We start from the raw sequence: 26,025 nt of genomic DNA on the forward strand, positions 1-26,025 counted from the left end.
TTTTCAGCTTTACATTACAGACATTTACATTATATAATGATGATCAGTTGTTATGTGCTTGTTTCACATAATAAGTTTGGTACAGGTATGGTCCACTTTATCCACAAGAACAGTGCTCAGTCCTCTAATTTTTAAGTTCTTTGCCTTTTATCAACTGACTTCACACAGTTGAGATGAAAGGTCTCATTTTCTACATTTAAAAGGATCACAGTAAATTTTCTGACACAGAGAGAATGTGTGCAGGTACCTGTCTTTAACATAAACATATCAATCAAGTAATCAGTATGGATGACTATTGCTTCACTATAATGTATGTTCATAGGTAATCATAAATTATCAATTTAAACAATTTTTAAATAGCATTTTTCCACTCATCCCATTTCTACAAGTTGGCTGTTTTTGTCTGACAGAAAAATACTTATAATAATATTATAAAACTTCCAAAGGAACCTATGAGGTGTCAACACTTTAAAAATTTAATAGCACCCATGCATCAAGCTTGTGTAAATGAAATCAAACAGTGGAAAATCTGGGATGGAATAATGACAGTATTATCAAAAGGAAATATTACTATCCGCCATATAGAGGAGAACATGAAATACAGGAAATGCATTCACAGTTCCAAATATGAACAACCATCAGCTGGATAATGGAATAATGATAATGAAAATTTGTGCTGGATTGGGACTCGAACCCAGATTTCCTGCTTATCACGAGCTGTTGCCTTCCCATTTGAATACCTGAGCACAACTCATGGCCAGACATGAACTTCCATATGTTGCAAACACGTATTTACAATCTGTAGTTATACATCCTCTGTATATATTTCTGTACAGCGGAGATATTTTACTTGAAAGTTGCTTGCCCGGTGTCGACAGATAAATACGATATTGCAGTACATATTGTTTTTTATATAGAGGTGGTGTCGAATTGCCGACTGGAGGGGAAGGGATAAGAGGGTAGGGGTGGGGGAGGCAGTAAAGTGCTGCTTTTGGGAGAGTAAGAGAGTACAGGAACGTAGGTAGCCAGGGTATAGCATAGTTTTCATCTTGTGTGCTGCTGAACAAGACATGGTCTGAAGATGGTATGTTTCAGCCATGTGGCTTTTGTGAAGTTTGTGGCTTCATTTTGGTGTTGAAAGTACATGTCTCATAAGTTAAAACTCTTAATCCACATTTAGATTTTGTTGTGTGATACATAGGTAACTCCTTGTTGGCCATGGTTGAAGTGAACTGGAAGGAAGGGAATGTTTTCAACATTCTATATCACGTGGCACAAATAATGTCTCATACAGTAGGGCAGCATTTCAATTTGCAGTGAAAAGTCAGTCCGAATTATAGCGAAAGTTAGTGAAGGTTTACTGTATTTTGTTGTTTTCAGAATATTGGCTGTTTTGGTAGACAGTCTGCCAAAGAAGAGGGTAATAGACATATTTTATAGAAACTGCTTGGGACACTTACTTGATACACTACTGTTTTAGCTCGATTTATAATTTATTCTTAACAGTACTGTTGGTATGAATGAGCTGTTACCCATTGTTAACAGCTATCATTTTGATTGAGAGAGTGGTTTTTTTAATTTCATTCCTCTTGTTTTACTTCTTGTTTAATAAGGCTTTAAATATACATTGTATATAGCCTAACAGAATTTTATTCTAAATTTCTATTTATCTCTCCACAGACACTAGAGAATTTTGAGTTCCTTAAAGTCCTTGGAAAGGGGACATTTGGCAAAGTAATCTTATGCCGAGAAAAGGCTACTGCACACCTTTATGCAATAAAGATTCTGAAGAAGGAGGTTATCATCCAAAAGGATGAAGTGGCACATACTCTGACGGAGAACAGAGTACTGCGGACCACAAGCCATCCGTTTCTCATTGTGAGTATTAATTGACATTTAAAACTCAACTGTTAATATTACTAAATTGTGTCCAAATACCGAAATTTACTGTAAAGTTGACATTTGATGTTATAATAATGCCAGCTAGGTGGAACATATCGTTAGAATGTTTTGTTTTCTGGCATAGTTCTCTGCATACAGCAGTCCTTGGCTGATGTGTTGCACCATTTTTGCTTGTCACTCATTGAGTATTATTTGCCTTGCTTCTTATGGATTTTTATTAACAACTGAATACTGATGTATGGTGGAGCTAGTATATTTCCTCATGCAGAATTGTCATTTACCATTGTATGTGGACAAAGTTTTTACAATGGACTATATCTTGTGTTTCAGTCGCTGAAGTATTCATTTCAGACAGCTGACCGGTTGTGTTTTGTAATGGAGTATGTGAATGGTGGAGAACTCTTCTTCCATTTATCGAGAGAGAGAATATTTAGTGAAGAACGGACACGCTTCTATGGGGCAGAGATCATCTCGGCACTTGGATACCTGCATGAAGAGGGCATCATCTACAGGGATCTTAAGGTACTAAACAGTTAGACTTGCACTTCTCTGTGGCTAGCTGAATATATGTGTTTGTGAGTGTGTACCCAAAAGTTTCCAGAGTAGTGCTGCATTGGGTGGAGCCTCTGGGGTACACATTTTTCTCACCAGGGGTGTATTGTGCAACTTTTTGAGAGGTTAGATCTGCCCTTGGCAATGTCCAGGAAGGTTTTGTCTGTCTGTTGTCATAACTGGACAAGGGTCACAACATACTCAGAAGCTCATGCTCAGATCGAAAGGGACACATGATGTTAGGCTAAGGAGATGTAGATATGGTGGTTATATGGAAATGAGACTCTGGTTTGGCTTATTGGTCTGCTTTTTGTTTGTATTTAAAGTGTTTGCAATGAATGTGCAGAGGGGCACGGAACTAGTTTATAACTTCAGTAAGTGTAAAACATACATGAGGCTTACGAGAATCCCCAATCAGATACCACAACAAATTTCCACCCCAGCTTGGAACTTTGTTGAGGTGCAGGAATGTACAATAATGTATGGTACTACAGACCACATGAAAGTAGTGGATTCTGTTATTCTAATTGAACCATCAGGTTGAAGTACACATCACAGTGAAAGTGATACACAGACTTAGGTTCGTGTAGACGAATGAATGAATGAATGAATGAAACCAGTAGCCCTAGCCTGCAGGTATGTCCAGGTAAGCTTTGCAAAACCTTTGTAAAAGTACAAGCTTGATTGAGTTTATGTTCACTCACATAGTACTTGCTGTAGGCCATTGGTCATCCAAGGCTCCTTGATCTGGAATTCTTCTGCTTGCTAGAACTCTTCTTGTTCTGGAACTTCGCCTTGCTTGATTTGTTGAGGGCCCCCGTATATGTCATTTGGGGCAATTGGCTTCGAGGTAGTATATAACAATATAACTTTTTGTCTCCAATTTGCAGTCATTGAGCACAAAATCATTGGTTTTTCAATGCATATGACCTGCTAATGGACCAATGAATGTGGCTTGCACTGTATGTTTCTATGTTTACAAGGCTTACTGCTAAAACTCATACTTGAATGATTTTTCTTCTTTTCTGGAGGATATCCATGATTCAGTCATTACAGTAAGAGAATTTTTTGCCACAAATGTTTTGTGGGTCCCTGGCCTTTCCCCCCTCACACTCCCCCCTTCCTACACTCCACTTTAATGGTGGGTGTAACTGAACAACGTGTGGCAATGAAATTTTATCTGTACTCTGGAAAAATACTGCAGACACTTTCGCATCCTGAAAACAGATTGCAGAGAATACACTATAGTAAAAACTAGAGTATAATGGTGTATAAGATTACTGACCCTCTTTTGTGCTCAGTAGACGTCCTTGTATCGGTGTTCATTTGTAGGCCGAAAAAGAATTTGAATTAGTTCTTAAATGAATTTCACAGAACATTGTCGGTTAATTTTAACAGTTATGTATGTTTGCTAATATTGTAGTATCCCATTGTAGGTGATGCACCCACTTTATTACAACAGAAATTACACAGTAATGTTGAGCAACTGAAACAGCTTCAGAGCGAAGGCCACATAAATATTGTCCTGACCTGGTGAAAGATTTTTCACTAATACAATAAAAGTTCTTGAAGGTGAAAGTTGAGCACTCAGTATTTCTTGAACAAAAACACTCTTGTTGCACTCTGTGTCCTAGATTCTAATGGCATGCACTACACTCTGAGGAATATACTCGCTGCGTTTCCAAAGTGCGGTGGTGAGGTTGAGCCAGGAATTACACTAACCAGTGGACTGGTAGGCAGCATGCTATAGAGGCCGTCCGTGCTGTATCCAGCAGATGTGGTAACCCCCAGTACTGCAGTGTCTGTCGAGGCAAAACGGGCTGTGCTTGCGTTGCAAGTGCAATGACAGGGAGGTAACCTGCAACCCACTGTTTTGTGGCATGTGGTTGGATTATAAGGTGCCAGTCATGTGTAACCAATACTGTCCAGTCGTACTGAAGATCCACTGAGGATTAGTGTTTGTGTATTGCATATAAAGGGCCTGCAAATTTGTCCGCACGTGGAAATAATCGATAATTACATACAATAGGTCACTTGGAAATATGCGAATTAGCACACACAAACTTTACATCCTGTTTATTCTTTTCAGTCCCTGGTTACAGATTGTCTTCAGGGTGTATATGACCCGGGAATATTTTCATCCGGGAGAAAACCGGGAAAAACACGGGAATTTTTCAGAATTACGGGAATTTTTTGTTTTAGCTTTCAGTTAAATTTTTGTAATTTTGATTGCAGAATTGATTCTCCAGCAAAGAATGTTATTGTATCCTGCTACTGGAGGAGGATACTGCAGCAATAAAATATAAACGAGAGGGAAAAAATAAAACTTTACTGGCAAAGGAAATGTGCAACTTACAACAACAAAAAACCATGCACGCACCAGCGGCTGCAAATAGCAAAAATATGTCAAAGGCCGTAGGGCGCAGACTGTAATTCTTCGTAACAATAAACTGCTTGCTATGAGCATGACGTCACAAATGTTAACATTAGGTTTGTTTGACCAATTGCCAGCAGTCTGTTGCTCATGCGCATTTGACTCGCGTATAAGCAGTACCTTCTCCCGCTACTTGAAGTTTGGCTGTTAGCTGTATCGGTAGTAGGAGCAAGCAGCCAGATGCAAACGAGAAAAATTTTTGTCGTGTGCCCTAGCTGCCAGATTCACGCTTGCACAGAGTTGTCTGAGTTGTAGTAGTGGTGGGGGAGGGGGGGGGGTTGTTAACCTCCACGTGACCCGTGTTTACGTTAAGTGATTTCACTGCTTCTCTTCGTGTACAGCTCCCACGTCAAATGAAAACAAAACGGATTTCTGTGGCCGGGAGCTAGCAAGTGATTTAAAATACAATCACATGATTATGCAGGGCAAAAATATATTATTAATTTCAGTTTTCTGATTTTATTTTATTTCCAAGTTAGTAGCAGTCAAGCATTAATCGCCTTGCAGAACAGTGAAGTTATTTTTGCAAGTTTGGTAAGAAATTTGGCTTTATTAATCTTTCTGCTGAGGCAATCATTTTATTTGAAACGAAGTGTTTCATTCTACACTATTGGCAAGTTCCAACTGTTCGCTGAATTTCAAGTGCACGTTATCATCTTCAGTCATATATGGCATTATGCCATAATAAAGAACCAAAAATGAGATTGTAGAGTACTGGTACTCTAAGAAAATTTACATCCCAAAAACCACACTGAAAAGCTTAATATCAGATGGGACCTACTTCATTGTGAATCTGGAAAAAGCCAATTTGCACTCAAGCTGAATTATGCATTTTAGAATGGTTTACGAAATTCCGATGCTCTTTGAAGTATTCTCTGATGACCTGTTTCTTTTATGGTGTAATGTAAGCTCTCTTAGTGCTTTATACACTCAAACATGTGGGCTTCCTACACCACTGCAGTTGCACACGCACAATAATGCCTGTTTTCTGGTGCTTTCTGGCAACTGGCAAATCAAAACTATTTCTAACAGTCTCCGGATAGTTTTGCGAACGGTGGTTAGAAAAGCATTACTTTCAAAGTAAATTTCTATTTACGCAAGATGAATTATGTTACGTGTGAGAAAGTGGGATCGATATCTAAATCACAGAGCGTTCGAAACTGAACAGTTTGAGGACCAGCCACTTACAAGAATTTCGAGCCGAAATATTTATGTCGTAATTTTAAATTTACTGGCACATTTGTGTCGTAAAGTAAAAAAAAAAGATCAATATTACATGTGAAATCTTAGCTCCCGTTGTAGCGTGTTAATCTTAAGGACTAATACTATATGTGAAAGCTTAGCTTTTCTTCTAGATATACGGTACTGTGTACATTAATGTAAACCGTTAACATTTCCTCTTGCGTGTTCGCACTATGTAACCAGTGATCTTGCTATTGGCTGACTATAACACGTGTCCTATGCTCTGAATAGCTGCTATCATCGGCTGACTAGATCCCGTGGCTTGACTATGACTCGCGTACAAAAGGACATCGCAACCTCGGTTTCAACGCTCCGGAAACTAACGCGCTGTATTTGGTGCAATTCGAATTTATACTTTGGTAATACAAAAATATGCAGCGTATATGTTGCTGCAAATCAAAGGTCTTTCCAAACCTTCTCTCCTTTTTTTAAAAATTAAAAGTCTCTCCAAAACTTGTTTGCCACCATCTCTTCCTTCCCCCCCCCCCCTCCCCCCCCCCCTTCCCTGCCCCCGGGAAGTTCTACGCGATTGTATAAAGCTTTACCCATTCAAAGGATTTTCCGAGGGAAAATCTACGGAAAACCTACTGTCACTTAGCAGACAAAAAGTGTATTTTCTCCTGGGAAAAAGCATATTTTTAAAATGGGATATCCGGGAGAAATCCGGGAATAATACGGGAATTTTTTTTCCTTGTCCCTGTATACACCCTGTGTCTCAGTTACAGATTTTATGTACTGAATGATGACCACCAGGTGCTGGAAGTTCAGCCATTATAAGTCACTTAAATAGGTAGGCAGAAAGTTATTTTAAATAGCTGTGGCTAATATAAGTAGTAAAAGGCAATGCAGGAAATACAACACTATGGCTATTTACATGAATGCTCTGTTCACACAATCACACAGTCAGCAGATACATGCTAACATTGTATTGTATTAATATTTTTAAAGTAAATTCAAAGTTTTAAACAGAATGCTGATTGTGTGTGTGGAATACTGAAAATATTTTTTGAAAGCCTTGGCATTACAATGCCTTACTGGCTTAATTGTTACACTTGGTAACCAAATGCTTTTTAAAATTTTCTCAAGTTGTGTTGAGTCTCCTGTCAGATATTACATTTTTCAGCTCAGAAATTGATGTCAACATGAGCTGAGGTAACTGGAGCAAATGTAAGACACTGATCTATTGTAGTGTCCATTTCTACTGCAATTGAATTGTCACCTTTTAGAACCTTTGAAATGTTTAGAAAATTGATACAATCAGGGTTTTCTGAAAACACTATTTTACACTTGTCCGTAACTAATGAACTCTGATTTCACTGACTCTCTCTCCAATCTTTGCACTCCGCTATTCACATTTTTTACTGATTTTGTCAAAGGCTGCTCTTTTACTTGAACCTGAAGTGTTGCATTTTACTCCACTTTTCAAGCAAATTTTAATGCAAGTTCTTTGATACATATTTTTTGAAAGCAAAAATTTGCCAAACACTCAAAATCACTTATAACACTTTGAACTGTCAGCAATAAACTAAATATTCAAAACAGCTGAAAATGCTAAATAAATCAGGAACATGTGTACTACCAATAAGATTATATATATATAAAATTTGGTAAATCAGATGTATAAAGCCTGTGAAATTAAGAAAAAATCCCATTACTTCTTGATCAGACGTTGTATGTATGAATCTGGAAACGTACATACTGAACAGATTGATGCAATGGTATTTTCATTTAAAGCATTTTTAATGCAACTGGGTTAAAGCGAATGACATGTCTATCACCTAAATTAACTCTTAAATTGTTTTCCTCAATATGAGTGTTGCAATTTTGTATAAAGATCAGCCCTTCTGTGTTGAGACTAACTGCGCTATTTTTCTGGGAGAAGACAGGTGTATCATCAGCATGTATTGTAATGAAAGATTTATTCTGTAGAGCACCTGGGATGTCGGAAATTCCCTTTGCGAGGAAACCACTTACATTTTAAATGCACACGTCCTAATTTCAAATGACATCCTAGCATTTCTAATTTAGGTTTGCCCTTGCTTTCTTCCCCCATATTTTCCTGGAATCATTTTTGTTATAAGGTCACAGCTGATTTATCTCTGTTGCTAGCCCTTGAGCTGCTGCTGTGTTTCTAGTTACATCAGCAGGATGTTAATTCCGTCCATCCATCCATTCATGCTTCTTTAATCCCTAGTGTGCCAACAGTACAAAAAGCTTCAATTTTAATTTTTTTACAATATTGTTCCTTATTAGCATAGCAAGCACAAGTACAAGAAGACATTGTCAAAAAGTAAACAATCAGTGGTTTAAAGTTTTGGTTTAACTTTGGAACTGAGGGGTTATAAGTTTTCAGCCACGTCATTTCGGAGACATATTTGAAAGCAGTTTTCCATTTTTCGTAGACACAATCCCACATCTCGAAACTTCCATGAACTTAATAATCCCAAAATCAAATTATAGTCCTAAATAACAAGCAAAGAGTATAAAATTTAATAAATTTATTTCAAAAGTACATATTGCTCAAGTGGTTGCATTTAAAAACCACATGTAACAGCACTAGTACAAGCTGTCTTTTCCTACATTGTTGATAATCCTACCTGGAGTTTCCCTTGTTTGAAACTCAAATTTATGTTACGATAATGTTAGGTGTTGCAGCATTTCCAGAGACATATAAGCAGCCACTCTTCAGTCGCTGTTTAATTGGTAGGAATGGAAAGAAACTCAAACATGTGGTACAATCCCAAGTACACTTTGCCATGCATTTCAGTTGCTTGCAGATAATAAAGTGGATGTACAGCTGTCATTACATTGTTTCCATCTTTATTGTTCATATTATTTCCTCAGACATAGAATGCGAATTTACAGTACCAAAATATTTTGTGCTTAATTTCAGTTGGAGAACCTCTTGCTCGACAAAGATGGTCATATAAAGATAGCTGACTTTGGTCTGTGCAAAGAAGACATCACATATGGCCGGACCACAAAGACTTTCTGCGGAACACCAGAATACCTAGCTCCAGAGGTGAGTTGGAGTTAATGTTGTTGCTTATGCTGAGACTGTGGTCAATTATGTCTGTGTGGTGTTCTTGCATGACATAAACACTACTCTTTGTTGTGCACGTTACAGCACTACTGAACTGATGGCATGATTTCACTATGTTAACAGTGCATGACTAGTTTCTTTTTATTGTTCAGAATATGTATGGATAACTTTAGTTTGTGTGCTAATGCTTAATCTTAACAGAGCTTGGTGTCCTTTAATTCTTGTGTGCTGTGGTCCAGAGCTGCTCTAATTTTATTGTCGGTTTCACCATTCACATATGCACATCAGCTAATTTCAGCGAAGACTATAATGGCCACACACCGAAATCAGCAGAACGTGTACAAGTGAATTGTGAGATGAAATAACATTCATTTTCAAAATTTTGAACTTCTGAAAGAAGCAAAATTGTTCTCACTTTCAAAATATCAGTTCATGGTTATTACAATAAATGTTTGATACAGTCTGTTAAGTAAGATTGTGGTTGGGTTAACCAATAGAAATATTTATTTGACAACAAACTAAAACATGTCCTTATATCCTATATGAACAAAAGAAAAATGCATTTCTAATTAATAATACGTCCAGTCACCCACAGCGCCGATAATTACTTGACATCTCTGAATCGTGCTCAAAACCAAGTTTTCCATGTATTAACATGGAAGAGACCTCCAAATGCGCTGGATTTGCATTGACAGCTGTTTCAAATTGAAGATCTTCTTTCCTTGCAACTTTTTTTATGTAAGACCACACATTTTGAATAGGATTAGCATCAGGTAACTGTGAGGACAAATCCAGTACCTGCAAACGTTCTCATTTTTCTAGTCACTGCAATGCCTGCTGCGGTGTCTCGCATTATTGTCTTCCTGCAGTATCCATTGTTAATTTTTTTTCCAAGCTCCAATGTGTAGCAGTTGCAGTCAAACATCTTTGATAAACTTATAAAATTTTCTGCGGATTTAAATTCTTGGTAAACAGGTGAAAATGTTAGTCAAGCATTCAGAGTAAATTAATATTTTATGGACATTTTGTAAAGGACAAGGGTTCCCTGTAATGAGGTGTGAAAGAACTAAGGCGATATCTTTTATCATCTGTGTGTAATACTGACCACACTCCTGCTTAACAAACTGTATATCTGACTTTCACAAAACTGCAAAACTGTGATCTTGTAGTGATGGATTTTGGTTAAGCCTCGTGCTTGAAGCAATTTAAACAACATTTGTTGCATTAATTAATTAGAAAATGATAACATTTGAATGCAGCAGTTAATTATTTTAATAAATTGAGGGATTAGCAGTGCCAATTGCAGGAATGTAACCACTATACAGCAGAGTCCCGCTAATCGGAACCCCAGTAATCTCAACATTCGGTTAATCCGAACATGAAAAGTGTTAGTCTGAGTATGGACAACTGTGTGGTAAACTGCTGTACATACACACTATTTAAATTTACACAGTACAGTAAACATGTATTAGAAAAAATTGGCAAGAAAACATTAGGTTTAAACAATTCATAGCAATGAAAGAAAATCTGTCAAACATACTAAATACAGTGGACATTTTATCCCCACTTTAAAGGTGACAAAAATTCAGTCATTGTTTTTTTTGACGTAATGAAGACAGTCTGTTATATGATGCATAGTTGCGCTATTGTCTCATAAACATAAAATCAGCAGCTGTAGCTGTGGGCTGTTGCTCCAAATAACGTATCGCAAGGTCAAGGGCTTCTGCTGCGTCACTGTGTGGCACCAGCTCTCCTTTGCTGCTTTCAGGCTCATTGTCACTTCGTCGCAGCAGTCCTCCTCTTCGTGGTTTTGAGTCACAGCAGTATCTAAATCAGTGTCAGTAAGGTTCTCCACACACGCCCATCTGCTGCTATCCACTCAGATGTGTCTCCTTCATTAGCTTCTTCATATCAAGTGACTGTCTGTATCATTTGTAGTAGATTTTCATTTTCAACTCCAGGATGTCCTGAAATTCAAGAGATGTCTACAGTTTTCTCCACAATTTTCTCAGTGTGTTTTCTGAAATATTCTGCCATGCCTCAGCAGCCCAATAAACATCTTTCATGTTGGTTTTTCCTGTTTTGTCTACTAAAGGAATGCTATCGTCTTGGATCAGCATTCTTAAAAATTGTTTTCTGTAAATCAGTTTTAATGTTGGCAGTACACCCTGGTGTAGTATAGTACACTGGAGTGTAACATTCGGTGGCAAAAACTTCACCACAATTTCTTCATCACATAATTCCTCAGAGTTTGGGTGAGATGGCGCGTTATCAATCAAAAGGATTGCAGGAGGAGACAAATGATTTTCCTTAGAAAACTGTCGAACAGAGGGAACAAACTGGCAGTGAAACCATTCTTTGAACAGCTTACCATCCACCCATGCTTTTTTCTGGTTGTGATAATATACAGGCAGGGACTTAATGTTGCAGTTTTTAAAAGCTCTGGGCCTAGCAGATTCACCTATCAGCATTAAAGGCAGCTTGTGATCAACAGTAGTGTTGCTGCACACTAATAAAGTCACACGATCTTTGCACATTTTAAAACCTGGAGCATGGTCTTCTGCTTTTGATGTCAGGCTTTTTGCTGGCAATGCCCTAAAATTAAAGTCTGTCTCATCAGCGTTATCAATTTGTTGGGGAGAATACTTTTCCTCTCTTATAATTTTTTGAAACTCACCCAAGTATTCCTTCGCTGCATCACGGTCAGAAGAAAGCTTCTCTCCAGTAATAGTTAGCTGACAGATTCCATGACTGTTTTAGAATCTATCCAACCAACCCGTACTCACACTATAAGACACGTCACCATTCATTAACTTTTTGAGGTAAACAGCCTTCTCCTGAACCAGTGCTCCACGCAAAGGGGTTCCCCTTTCTCTTTCCTGCGTAATCCGAAGGAAAAGAGCTTCATCCACTTTAGCGTACTGGGACTGTTTCAAAGTCGGCCGAATTTGGAGTGTTTTTTTCCCGAAGACATTGCACAGGACTGTTCAAGCTTCACTCAGTTCTTCTTCCAATCACAAATGGTTGCTTTACCAACACCCAGTTCCATTGTGAGTTTAGATACATTCTCACCATTGTCCATTTGCTGCAAATTATTCAGTTTTTCTTTGAGAGTTAATGTTGTATGTTTCCATTTGCTCATGACAAAAATACGTACACCACTACACCTGAACGAATAAAACTGTTATGCATGCCAGTGGTCGATAACTAACATAACCCAGCACTTTGCGCACCAACTGCCTGTGCACTGACCTCAGACACTACAAAGGTCTCAACAATGCACAACAACAAGGGCAGGGAGTAAGAGTGAGCCATTGTTACTGCTCTTGTTCCCATTTGTTACAATGGTGTACCTACTTAGCTGCTTGGTATACTTCATTCTAGAAACTCGTCACCATAATTATGGCTAATCCGAACAAATTGGCAATCTGAACAAGGTCTGGTCCTAATGAGCTCAGATTAACAGGACTCTAATGTACTATGAATTTACTTGCATAATATGTCATATTTGGAACCACTGCTTGTTATTTATGTTACCCGTTACAAAACCAAACTTTGCTGATTTTAGAGGTAGATAAGTTTTTATTTCTAGCCTTCCTTCCCATAACGTAAGAGATTCATCAACAGAAATGTTTTCTCCCTTGTTGTATGTATTCCTAAATGTATCATTCAAGTGCTGAATGACAGAACCCAACTTGAACAATCTCTTATTGCCTTCAAATGTATTCAATTCTTCATTGTTTGCAAAATGAAGGAATCTGCAAAGTAGCTCAAACCTGACTTGTTGCATACTCTGGTAAAAAATCGGCGTGTTGAAAAGCGAATGCTTGCTGAAATAAGACTTCATGGATGGCTTCTGAATCATTCCCATCAACATCTGCAGTGCGAAAAACACACAAAGCTCGTCTTTGTCAGTATCTACCCAGTTACTTAGCCTAGAACGAGGTTGTAGAACAGTCTGTTTTTGTATACAATCTGCAGCATAACAATTTCACACAAGATTGTTTCTACGATGGTTTCACCGAAATACAGCTTGATCACTTCAGGTGCAGAATTTACCTGTATCACAGGTCCCCGTTTACCATCGAATTGTGTTTTCAAAGAGACATAAGAGCTGTCAAACTTCTTGCCATTTCCAGTCTTCTTCATTCCGTGCATTTTTTCACTGGTGCACCTTGTTCGATGTCATCGTCACTGTCCGCTGTTTCTTCTTCATTTCTTTCAGGTGTTTCTTCCAAACAGTCAAAATCACTTTCATTGTCAACATCCAGATCACTCACGTTGTCATTTATACTGTCTAAACCATTCGTTGGTTCATTGAGAATTGTGGGAATTTTCTCTGAAGTAAGACCACGCAATGTGTTCGGCTGCATCGTTTTGCGTTCGAGTGTGTCGCTCGGACTGTAAGATACAACATGTTATTACTCCCGACTGCCTCACTTCTTGACAAAGATCTTCGAAGCAGAGCAGTACAGATATGTCTGTAGTTAACTGACAATAGTAGTATTGGCTGTCGTCAACAAATGGCAGAGCAATACAGTTTTACCTCGGAGACTGCAACTAGCAAGTATGTGGTTGGGCTGCCGCCAGTGCGGACATTCGCAGCACGCGATTACGTACTCGGACTCCCAGTTTGAGGGGTTAAATTACAAAAATTCTGTTCTTCACATACATGCAATGTATTGTGATGGGAGAGACTCACCATCTCAGGTTATATTTCTGGACAGACTGAAATGTGATGCTGCCAGACCAGTTTACAAAACAAAATTGTGGAACTGTTGCTTTCACAAGGAATGATGTTGCCAGCTGTGCTATCCGGATGCGACGCACTTCCAGACTGGTAGAAGGGAAGTTGTGAGTGCAGGCTGCGAGTCGTGTCTCGATAGTTCAGTCACTGAGAGCACTGCTTAGGAAAGGGAAGGCTCAAGGTTTGACTCCCGGTTTGGCATTCAGTTTTAGTCTCCCAGGAATTTTCAAAACAGAGTTACTCGCTTGTGCTTATCTCGCTTCTATTTAATTATTGACAAGGAATAAATAGATGGTGTAAAATGTGATTTGCAATCTGGTGGCTGTGATTTCTATTTATCTTAGTGCATGCCATACGCTTAAATGTAGTAGCAATTTTTATTTCTCTCTTGTGCATGTTACAGCCTCTCTGAAACTTCTTACTGTCTCGCAAAGAGTCTTTCTAAACATTTGGACTCTCGGCTTCCGGTGGTCGGTACGGGACTATCTCGTTCCAGCAGTGTGATGCTTTAAACCTGGATTGGATACTTGCATGGCAGACTGAATGCATACCTGGTGCTATTGTAGGTTGTGCGTTCTCGTGTGCCTCGCTCATGTTCCTGTTGGCTTCCCCCCGGACAGGTCCTCGAGGACAACGACTACGGGCGTGCTGTTGACTGGTGGGGCATTGGCGTGGTCATGTACGAGATGATGTGCGGTCGGCTGCCTTTCTACAATCGTGACCACGATGTGCTCTTCACCCTGATTCTGATGGAGGATGTAAGTGAAAAGTAGCTTGTTGTGAGTGCAGCACTGTTTGTATATATTTCTTATTTTTTGTGGGTTGTGCCTCTCAGATTTGACACCTTTTTTTGAATGTCATATCATAAACAATGGTTGCTGTGTTGATTACTTTATTTGTTACAGTTTCAAACCTTGTACGTTATAACACTGATGTTAAAGTTTCAGAAAATATTCGTGTTTTGTCAAATACAATGTACAGTGGTGATTAGTAACTATCAGTATGGCTTCTTTATTTCAATGTCCCAGAACTGTGGCGCTTGCATTGCGATGCTGATACATGTGTAAGGCAGTAATGATATCAGCTGATTGAGTCGGTTATTGTATTTTTTATACACTGTCCAGTCATATTGTGACCACATGTCAAAAGCATGAACAACCCACCTTTGGCCTCATGGACTGCTGTGAGATGTGGTGAGAGGGAGTCAGTAAGGTTCCAGAAAGTACTGACAGGGATGTGGAACTATGCAAACTCTGGTGTGGTGGTCAGCTGCACTATATTTCTCAGTTGAGGATCCGTTGCACCAATAGCTCTATTGAGATAGACCCACAGATTTTTGATTGGGTTGAAATCCATCAAGTTTGATGGTTAGTGGAATACAGTAAACTCATACTAGTGCTCTATCAACCACACATGTACACTGCGAGCTATGTCACACAGCTTGCAACATTACATTTCCTGCTGGTAGAAACTAACATGCTGAGGAAAAACAAACTGTGTGCTGCACAGTGTAGTTGTGCGGTTCGAGGTGCCTTGCCATGGTTCACCCCGTCGGAGATTAGATTCGTCCGTGTGTGTGTGTGTGTGTGTGTGTGTGTGTGTGTGTGTGTGTGTGTGTGTGTGTGTGTGTTTTAGTAGTAGTAGTAGTAGTAGTAGTAGTAGTATCATCATGTGTCGTATGCTATGATTCGCTGACAAAAGCACATCACAACCACAGTTTCAGTGCTTTGGAAGCTACTGTGCTGTATCTGGTGGAATTTCTTATTTGTTCTTCTGTAACGTGAAAATAAACAGTGTACATTTTGCCACACGTCAAAGATCTTAACGAAACACTCTTTCTTTCTTTCTTTCTTCTTCTTTTGCTTCTTTTTACAGTGTTTTGTTTCGTGAAGTGCTGCAAAGTCCTGAACCAGCCTATAAAACTTTCATCTTTCCATTCAAAGGATTGGAGAGTTTTTGCAGCTCCAAACGAAAGTATAGACTCCCTTAATAGGAAAAAAATTACTTTCATCTGTTGCATAGCATATTTGCAGCCAGGCGAACAAGTATATTTCTAACAGGGAAAGCCAGGAAGAATTAGGGAACTTATTTCTTTCCACATCTGCGTATACACCCTGCTACCACAAAATGCTATTTCCGGGATTGCTGAATCACCTGTACCACCGTCGCACTGTCATTTCATAAATTCATCGATCTTCAATTGTACTTCAAACTATATTTCTTCCCAGATGATCATGGGCGTATTTGAATAGTAGTTCCTGCCCTTTTCCCAGTTAAGTACAGTGATGAAAAATCTGAGACCTGTATATCTGAACTTCACATGTAGCAAATTTCAATAAAGGGCTTAGATCTTCACAATTTTGAAGGATGAGAGTGTCATTTCAATACAGTTCGTCAAAGTTAGTCATCTTTGCATCAGTTATTACATTTCAGCCTCTCACCATACTACTTGGGTATGGCACCTACTGTATCATTACACTAAAGAAGTGGAGGCTTGCTGAAAATGTTTCACAAGTTACAAACACACACGTATATATTCCAAAAGTACTAAATCCAAATTACTTAGTTACATTTTACAGTTTCCTAAACTTGATTTGATGGCAGGGAAGACTGTTGACAACTTTCACTAGAGTTATAAGATCAATATATTCTGCAATAGTGATGGGAGGCTCCAATTTTAATAATAAACATCATACTGTCTGTAATTCAGTCATGGCACAGTTGTGCACATATTATTATTATTATTATTATTATTATTATTATTATTATTATTATTATTATGAGTCTGATTGTAGTTTGTTCTATTTTTTGCTTGGCAGATGTTATTAGAGAGCACTTTACGAAAATAGGTCACACACTTTTGACACTGTTAAAGCAGCATTAAAATCGTCTTTGCATTTTCGTAATGCCACAGTGTTAGTATGCCACAGCCATTCATCCCCACAACATATTCACCAAATCGGTCTGATCGGACTAGTGGATACTAATTAGCGCCAAAGCCAATGCTGTGGCAACAAGGTACAGCTGTACTACAGCATGGGCATGAAGTTACAAATGTTCAAAGAGGAGGATGTGTCGGAATGACAATATGCTTACCATGGGTGCTTTTTTTCATGTGAGTGCATTCAACCAGCACAGTAACTCGACTGGGCTGATGGGTTGTTTCAGATGGAGAGAATGATGGATAGGGCTGTTGCCTATCATATGCATTTGTTAAAGAGTTAAGACTATTTCACAAGGCTTGAAGTACTGTTCTGTTACTGTGTGAAATGTGTTGGTACTTCATGTTTTATTTTTCACATGCACTGGCTGCTCGACTTGGCCAGTTCAGTAGTTTTTGTGTACCTCCAATTCTGTGGAGTCAGAGTAATTGAAGTGTTTTGTTACTAGTCTGTACATTTGTACCGAATTGGTAGTTTTTGTATTCCTTCAACTTTTTATTCTCAGCAGAGCTAGTCGTTAGTGACTTGGAATACCAAATGTTTTTGGTTACTCGCCACCCTTTCTTTCGTTGCAGCCAATTTGTGGATGTTCGTCTTTGTAATAAGCTGTATGCGTTGCCATTAAACATTCTTGCCTTTATCTTCTCAAGGGACAAAGCAGTAAGAACACTGACTTCATGTTTGAGGCATTCACCACACAGTCTAGTGGCCCAATCTAATGCTTTAACAGACTGTTTAATGAAATGCAGTTTGATTTGGTATGGAGGGAAAATTATGTTTTCTCGGCGCACAACATTTGGCATACTGGCTTGCAGAGTCACACATATGGACCACTCCTTGTGGTTCCAGTACCTACCTCATGCGTGGCTGTCTCAGACTCAGAGAAAGCAGCCACACATTATGTCCAGTTTTGCTTCTGGTATTGTAGTGAGTTAATCAGTGTTCATCATTATGCTCTTCACATAGAGACAGAATGGCCAACTGGAAGAGTTGCAGAGACATTTCCATTGTATAGTAGAACTCACTTCAGACTGTGTTTTGAGCTGTCTACAAATAAATGTCAGTCATCTGGATTGTACAATGTACTTTCTAATTCCTGGAGAAGTCCTGAGACATCCAATACACATTCTTCTTGAAATCTAGAGGTGAACACTTCAGCTGCAAGTTGGAGAGACCCAAATCACCAACAGTGTCAGTCACTTCAGACTGGTTAAACTACCAAGAAGTTGAGGACTGAGAGAGATTAAAGGAATGCGTATTCAAAGACACTCTCTTCTTCTGTCTCAATTTTTGTCACTATCCACATCTGCAGATGGAATAAATCCTGTAAAAACTAAATGCAGTAACTCATCCGAGTGCATGAAAGGTTTGATTGCTGAGGAGATATTGAGATATCGTGTTTCATGTCTTTTTATTTTATTTATTTATTTTTTGAACCAACACCCTTTGTATTAAAAGACAAAAATAGCAGTCACTTGTGTGACTCACTTGTTCTTGCCATCGTGTGGTAATTCTGGAAGGTAAATCCTTCATACTTTCCTTTTGTGTAGTCACTTCCTCACAGTTGTGACATACAGCATGTGGAGGGACATGTTTAATCTTGGTCAGAAGGACTAAGTCCAAAGCACTTAATAAACTTGCATCAAAGAGGATGTTATATTGCGTCTATTACCTAATAAGAGTGTAGTATCCACAAGTGTAACAAAATCTGTCTCGATGATTGAGACGTTGCTGTTTCTTCGTAGCCATGATGAAATGATGTGAGATCTGAGAGAGAGCTATGTACTTTATCCCAATCCTGTTGATATCTTGAGCATATAAGTAATTAATCTAATGGAAAATGGCTGGAATGGAAAAAGTACGATCTGGATTAGCACAGAGAGCAAAAATGCTTTCAGATTTGAAATAAGCAGTTCAAAAACATTAAGGATCAGTAAAAGGAAACTTTGGCAACTGAGTCTGGAAAAATTATACACTACTGGCCATTAAAATTGCTACACCACAAAGATGATGTGATACAGAAGCGAAATTTAACAGACAGGAAGAAGATGCTCTGATATGCAAATGAGTAGCTTTTCAGAGCATTCACACATGGTTGGCACCGGTGGCGACACGTACAACGTGATGATACGAGGAAAGTTTCCAATCGATTTCTCAGACACAAACAGCAGTTGACCAGCATTGCCTGGTGAAACGTTGTTGTGATGCCTCGTGTAAGGAGGAGAAATGCGTACCATCATGTTTCTGATTTTGATAAAGGTTGGATTGTAGCCTATCGCGATGGCGGTTTATTGTATCGCAACATTGCTGCTCGCGTTGGTCGAGATCCAATGACTGTTAGCAGAATATGGAATTGGTGGGTTCAGGAGGGTAATACGGAATGCCGTGCTGGATCCCAACGGCCTCGTATCACTAGCAGTCGAGATGACAGGCATCTTATCTGCATGGGTGTAACGGATCGTGCAGCCACGTCTCGATGTCTGAGTCAACAGATGGGGACGTTTGCGAGACAACCAGCATCTGCACGAACAGTTAGACGACATTTGCAGTAGCATGGACTATCAGCTTGGCGACCATGGCTGCGGTTACCCTTGATGCTGCATCACAGACAGGAGCACTTGCGACGGTGTACTCAACGATGAACTTGGGTGCACGAATGGCGAAATGTCATTTTTTTTTCGGATGAATCCAGGTTCTGTTTACAGCATCATGATGGTCGCATCCATGTTTGGCAACATCGCGGTGAATGCAAATTGGAAGCGTGTATTCATCATCGCCATACTGCTGTATCACTCGGGTTGATGGTATGGGGTGCCATTGGTTACACGTCTCGGCCACCTCTTGTTCGCCATGATGGCACTTTGAACAGTGGATGTTACATTTCAGATGTGTTACCACCCATGGCTCTACCCTTCATTCGATCCCTGCGAAACACTACATTTCAGCAGGATAACGCACGATGGCATGTTGAAGGTCCTGTACGGGCCTTTGTGGATACAGAAAATGTTTGACTGCTGCCCTGGCCTGCACATTCTCCAGATGTCTCACCAATTGAAAACGTTTGGTCAATAGTAGCTGAGCAACTGGCTCGTCACAATAAACCAGTCACTACTCTTGATGAACTGTGGTATCGTGTTGAAGCTGCATGGGCAGCAGTACCTGTACATGCCATCCAAGCTCTGTTTGACTCAATGCCCAGGCATATCAAGGCCATTGTTACTGCCAGAGGTGGTTGTTCTGGGTACTGTTTTCTCAGGATCTATGCACCCAAACTGCATGAAAATGTAATTACATGTCAGTTTTAGTATAACATATTTGTCCAATGAATACCCGATTATCATCTGCATTTCTTCTTGGTGCAGCAATTTTAATGGCAAGAAGTGTATTAACATTCTTGATTATTTGCAGGTCATTTGGTGTTTAGTGTTAAAGATCTAAATGAGCTACAAAACTTCAGCTTGAGAAATCCTGCTTTTTATCGTCGTTTCGTTTTGTTCTTGTAGCAGTATAGCTGTGAATATGTATCTTTAAATGTTTTAATATATGATTAGAAAAACAGTAAGTTGATGGCAATAAATGTTAATTGCTTCACAAGCAGGTGCCGGGGGTTATTTACTGTATTTATCACTTTTTCAAACAGGAGTTTGAAAGTGGGTCTCCTACTGTTGACATGTGACTACAAGAATGGACTGCAGTGGACTGCAGAAACACATGGTGTCAGCAATAGAACTGTAAAGGGAACTAAATGAAAGCATCAGATCTGTAGGGATCTTAGGAGAAGTTGGTAACATGTTGCTTGGAAAGCATGGAAATCACAAGAAACCTCTAACGTGGATGGTTTCGACAATGATGTTTTAAAGTACTCCGTGTGAATGGTGAATACCCATCACTAAAACTTTTTACAGTTATGCATGGGAAAATTGGGTTAAGTGTTAGCACTTTTTCAGTGTAAAGAATTTTAAAAAACATTGGTTTCAAATATGTCAAGAAGAGAGTGTTTCAGTTGAAAGAAATGGTATAGGTGCAGCAAGAATCACTTCCTTTATACAGATGAATGATACGAGAGAAGGAAGTAGATTCAACAGTGTATTAGCTTGATGAAATATGGGTGGCTCAGAATTGGTCTAGGAAGACCTGCTGGAAAATGAATGATGGTACTGGCAGTTTCACAGCTCCCATTAGAATAGCTTTTTGAATAATTATTCTGTATGCTTGCTCTTTTTCTGGTTTTGTTCCTGAGAGTGAACAGGTGTTTTTCTGTGTCTACCATTCAAATATGAATGAACAATTTTTGCCAGAATTGCTTCGAGTTGCATGCGAGTTATCAATCGGCTGTTATCAAGAACATGCACCAGGAAAGTGGTTATTTTGCCCTGGCTTAAAAATATTTCTCACATTATAAATGTGACTTTGGCTGAACTCCTACAGCTCATTAATTATACAAGGGTCACTCCAAAAGAAATGCACACTATTTTTTTTTAAATCCATATTTTATTCCACATGTTTGAAAGTTTTACTGTGTGTAGATACGTCCTTTAGGAACAATATTTTAATTCTCCACATAATTTCCATCCCTCTCAACTGCCTTACACCATCTTGGAACCAGCGTCTGTATACCTGCACGGTAAAATTCTGGACCAATCTGTTGGAGCCACAGTTTGGCAGCGTGCACAAAGGAGTCATCATCTTGAAACGTTGTTCCACGAAGAGAGTTGTCCAATTTCCCAAAAAGATGATAGTCACATAGAGACAGGTCAGGACTGTAAGGTGGGTTTCAGAGTTGTCCATCTACGTTTTGTGATCACTTTCGTGGTTTTTTGACTGACATGTGGCCGTGCATTGTTGTGCAACAGCAAAACATCCTGTTTTTGCTGATGTGGTCGAACACAGCTTAGTCGAGTTTGAAGTTTCTTCAGTGTTGTCATACATACATCAGAATTTATGGTGGTTCCACTTGGCATGACCTCCACAAGCAAGAGTCCTTCTGAATCGAAGAACACCATAGCTATAACTTTTCCAGCAGAAGGTGTGGTTTTGAATTTTTTTTTTTCCTTGGGTGAATTTGCATGATGCCACTCCATTGATTGCCTTTTCACCTCTGGTGGAAAATGATGGAGCCATATTTCATCACCTGTCACAATTCTTCCAAGAAATTCATCGCCACCATTCTCATACTGTTCCAAAAGTTCGCTGCATACCGTTTTTCTTGTTTCTTTGTGAGCCACTGTCAACATCCTGGGAACCCACCTGGCACAAATCTTTTTCAAAGCCAAAACTTTGAGTATTCTGCAAACACTTCCTTCCCCTATCCCAACATAGTGTGACAATTCGTTCCCTGTGATGCATCTGTCAGCAGTCGCCAATTCGTTAACTCTCTGCACACTGTCTGGAGTGTGTGCAGCACGCGGCCTGCCGCTGTGAGGACAATCCTCATTATTGCTGTGCCTGCTTTCATCACATAACGTGCTTGCCCACTGACTAACTGTACTGCGATTGACAGCAGCATCTCCATACACCTTCTTGTGGATGTTTCCCACTGTCTCGTTTTCACAGCACAGGAATTCTTTGACAGCATGTTGCTTCTGACAAACGTCAAGTGTAGCAGCCATCTTGAAGACATGCTGTGACGGCGCCACTTGTGGGAACAGGTTGAACTAACTTTGAAAACAAGCGGGAAGGATGTATCTACACACTGTAAAACTTTCACACATGCAGAAAGAAAACTGTATTTTTACAAAAATAATGCGCATTTCATTTGGAGTGACCCTAGTATAAATCGCACAACAGAATGTATGAACATGACTTTCGTGCACATGAATGTGGTCAGAGTTTTGGGGTTACCCACGTATCACCGTCAGTGTAATGCCATGGAATTAACTTCGGCAGTAAAGCATCTCTTCAGTATGGGCACAGTCAGTGCGACATGCTGAAAAGCATCACAAAGAAGATTTTGATACGGAGGTGAAGATGAATATAAGGATTGAAACTGTCATTATAAATTTACAGTTAGATGGTTTGGACATAGACTAGAAGAGATAGTGGAGTATGACATAGAATTTGGAACAAAGTAAAGTAATAATATTTCTAAGTTTTAATGACTTGTGGTTTAAAAAATGGGTTTGTCTACATATCAACTGTATACATACTGTATACGTAGTGTAGCCTTTTCCCCAGCGTGTTGTGTGCTCTAATAACTCAAGAGACTGTGGCCAGATTAATTTATCAAAGACTGTGATATTTCTACAGGTAAACCCCTGTCATTTTCAAGACAAAAACTGGAAAATACCATAAAATGACAGATTATTACTTGTCGAAATATCAATGGTTTTTGATATTATTGGTCAGCATTGCCTCAAGTTATTTGCAGAAAACAGTTAACTGCTTGCCTGTTCAGTGAGTTGTAAGTGCAGAGCCTCACTGTAATGTTGAAGAGTTAGCTTACACTCAAAGTGCCCACTGACAGTGAAAAATGTCAGCATACTGGCCATTTTTACAGCAGTCTTTTACATTAGTCTTTTCTACCAGTAATTCTCTTATACGCACAGTGATTACACTTAACTACAATTAAGCACACCAACATGTACAATTTATACCCATTTTTAAAAATTCCATCAGTAGAAGCAGTTGTCCAGCAAATATAATGATTTCAGTGTCTGCTTGAAGTTTATTTTATTGTGTAATAGATTTTTTCTTATAATACAGTTCAAATTGAAAATGGCAGTTACTGCAAGCAGTTTGAACAACCTTGTTGTTTTTTGACAGTTGTCATTTCAAGAAAAATTGTTCTTGATGTCTTCACAAAGCTGTGTTAGCTGTTCTTGCCCTCCAACATCACATGTAGAAGCTGTGGAGCAGTGAACGCTATGTCGTCAAGGTGTGAAACAAGATTTCTCTTATAATGATTAATCGAAATCAGCTTTAACATTTATTATACCGTAGGCAAATTATACTGATTGTTGTTCTCAGCACCACAGTTCAGTAACTTTGACTTCGTTTACCTGCTCTTTGCTGCTGTGTATGCGCAGGTCTCATCCCCTCCACATTTCCACGCTGTTCTGCCTCTTTGCGTGGAAGGCATGGAAGCACCATCCTACTTCATGCAGGCTGTAGTTACATCTCACTGCCCTCATCCGTTCCACCTGATACAACCTTTCATTCAAGTTGCGTTGGAGACTGGGAACAAAGTAATGGATGCATGTGTGAGAGTTTTTATTGTTAAAAAGAAAAATGCAGCTTTGAAGGAGGATTTATCAAAAAGCTTGGCAGTGTTGTAGGTCTGACGCCCATTATCTGTTTCCTTGTTTATTTTTTCTAGCTACAGTAATTTTAAAATGTTGTATGTCTATTATGCTTTTTAATCATACTGCTCTTATCAAGAGATTTTTTTTCCTGTGGTGAAGAAATGAAAGAATTTAAGGCAAATGAGTAGTGCCAAAATCATTTGAACAATTTGTTGGCCATCATTTGGAAATTATAGTGTAAATTTCTTCTCCTGTATGCAGGTACGCTTCCCACGGAGCATCTCCAATGATGCCCGTGACCTCCTAAGTGGGTTGCTCGTTAAGGATCCCACCAAGCGGCTCGGTGGAGGGCCGGAGGATGCGAAGGAGATCATGGCTCACCCGTTCTTTCGTTCCATAAACTGGAATGACCTTGTGCAGAAGAAGGTGAGCTACTGTCACTGCAGTACTTTCAATTCTTGTTATGGAAATGTAACACTACTACTAAATCTCGTTTTTTATTTGATGATTGATTACATTATATTAGTTCGTTGAAATGATTTTCTACATTTGGCTGTAGCTGTTTTCTGCAATTTTGGCATATTTGCCGTTGTCAATAATCTTCAAAAATTTACTGTAATACAATGTGCTAAGAAGAAAATTGTAGGAAAACAACAGTAGGTATGAGATGTTTTCAGCCTGTTGATGTCCCTGTACATAGAAGATTTGATTTCATAATTTAATTGGATAGTTAAAAAGTGGCGACAGAACACATACATAAAAGATGGTTGTAATTGGCAAGCTCTCGGAGCCAGTGGCTCCTCCTTCAGTAGAAGGGTTGAAGGGGAAGGAAGAGGACTGAAGGAAAAGGACTGGAGAGATCTAGGGAAAGGGGTAGATTTTGGGGAGGATTTGATTTTGAACTATGCCATACAAACAGGATAAAAATAAATGTTCTTATAAGGATGTCACCATTGATGGTAATGCAGTTTATGGCTGTTATCAATGATATGAGTGACTTGATGCATAGATTTCTGTTACGTTTATGAAGATTAACATACAACTTTGGCTGTACAAAGTCAGTCAGTGTTAGGCAGAGAAAACAACATAAGATGTATACACATAAGAGAGTAACTAATCAGCAGTTCATTATCTTCCATGGTACTCCACCAAATATGTTGCAGAAAACTAGACATCCTTCATGGGGCTCACAACTCTATTGTTTGTGAGCATGTGCTTGACTACCATTCCTCAGTCGGAGATGCATATACCTCATTTGGCTTCTCACGCCAGCGAGGGGTGCCTTGGGATACTCAAATGTTTCAGCCGGTCTTCAGTCAGATATGAGCCAGTGACTGAAGGAACCACAGTCTGCTTCACGATCTTCTTCCGCCCTAGAAACTAATTAAAGGAATCCCTCACAGTAACTCAAACCGCCTAAAGAAAAGAAACACGAAAAGAAATACTCTTCCAAGATGAAGGAAATTTCTGTGGCCCTTATGCCACTGAATCACACATGTTCTGTTTGTGTGGCCATGGCAGCAATCCCTGATGCTCCAGATCTTACCACACAACGTGTCTCAGAACCTGTGTCTTGACTGCATACCCTCTCAGCCAGTGGCAGCAGGTGATCCTGAGACCTAACCTGCTGCTTGGACCCTTCACGTCCTCACAGTAGACTTACAGCATGATTCTCCAGTGGAAATGTAGTGGTTTATTCCACTACCTGGTTGATCTATGACATCTACTTCCTGAATTGGCCTTCACGAAACTTGGTTTGCAATGACACAGTCCCCTGCCCTTCATGGCTACCAAGGTATTTTAAGAATCATGTCGATTATGATGGTGTGTCAGGTGGAGTTTGCACTTGTGTTCAGAACTCTGTACACACTGAACTGTTGCCTCTTGATACTGTTTTGAGGGCTTTGGCTGTTTAGGTAGAA

General features: G+C 39.3%; 1 protein-coding gene across 2 annotated transcripts in view; it reads left to right on the forward strand.

Annotated features, from left to right (window-relative positions):
- The window catches only part of LOC126292056 (RAC serine/threonine-protein kinase), a 512,592-nt gene that overhangs the window by 477,468 nt on the left and 9,099 nt on the right, over positions 1 to 26,025 (forward strand). For both annotated transcript variants that reach the window (XM_049985860.1, XM_049985861.1), the window contains 5 exons: positions 1,681 to 1,878; positions 2,233 to 2,424; positions 9,024 to 9,152; positions 14,541 to 14,678; positions 24,365 to 24,529. In XM_049985860.1, coding sequence (XP_049841817.1) covers positions 1,681 to 1,878; positions 2,233 to 2,424; positions 9,024 to 9,152; positions 14,541 to 14,678; positions 24,365 to 24,529 — 822 coding nt within the window. The remainder of the gene's footprint in view (positions 1 to 1,680; positions 1,879 to 2,232; positions 2,425 to 9,023; positions 9,153 to 14,540; positions 14,679 to 24,364; positions 24,530 to 26,025) is intronic.

This window comes from Schistocerca gregaria, chromosome 9, assembly GCF_023897955.1.
Source record: "Schistocerca gregaria isolate iqSchGreg1 chromosome 9, iqSchGreg1.2, whole genome shotgun sequence".
Classification (NCBI taxonomy): Eukaryota; Metazoa; Arthropoda; class Insecta; order Orthoptera; family Acrididae; genus Schistocerca; species Schistocerca gregaria.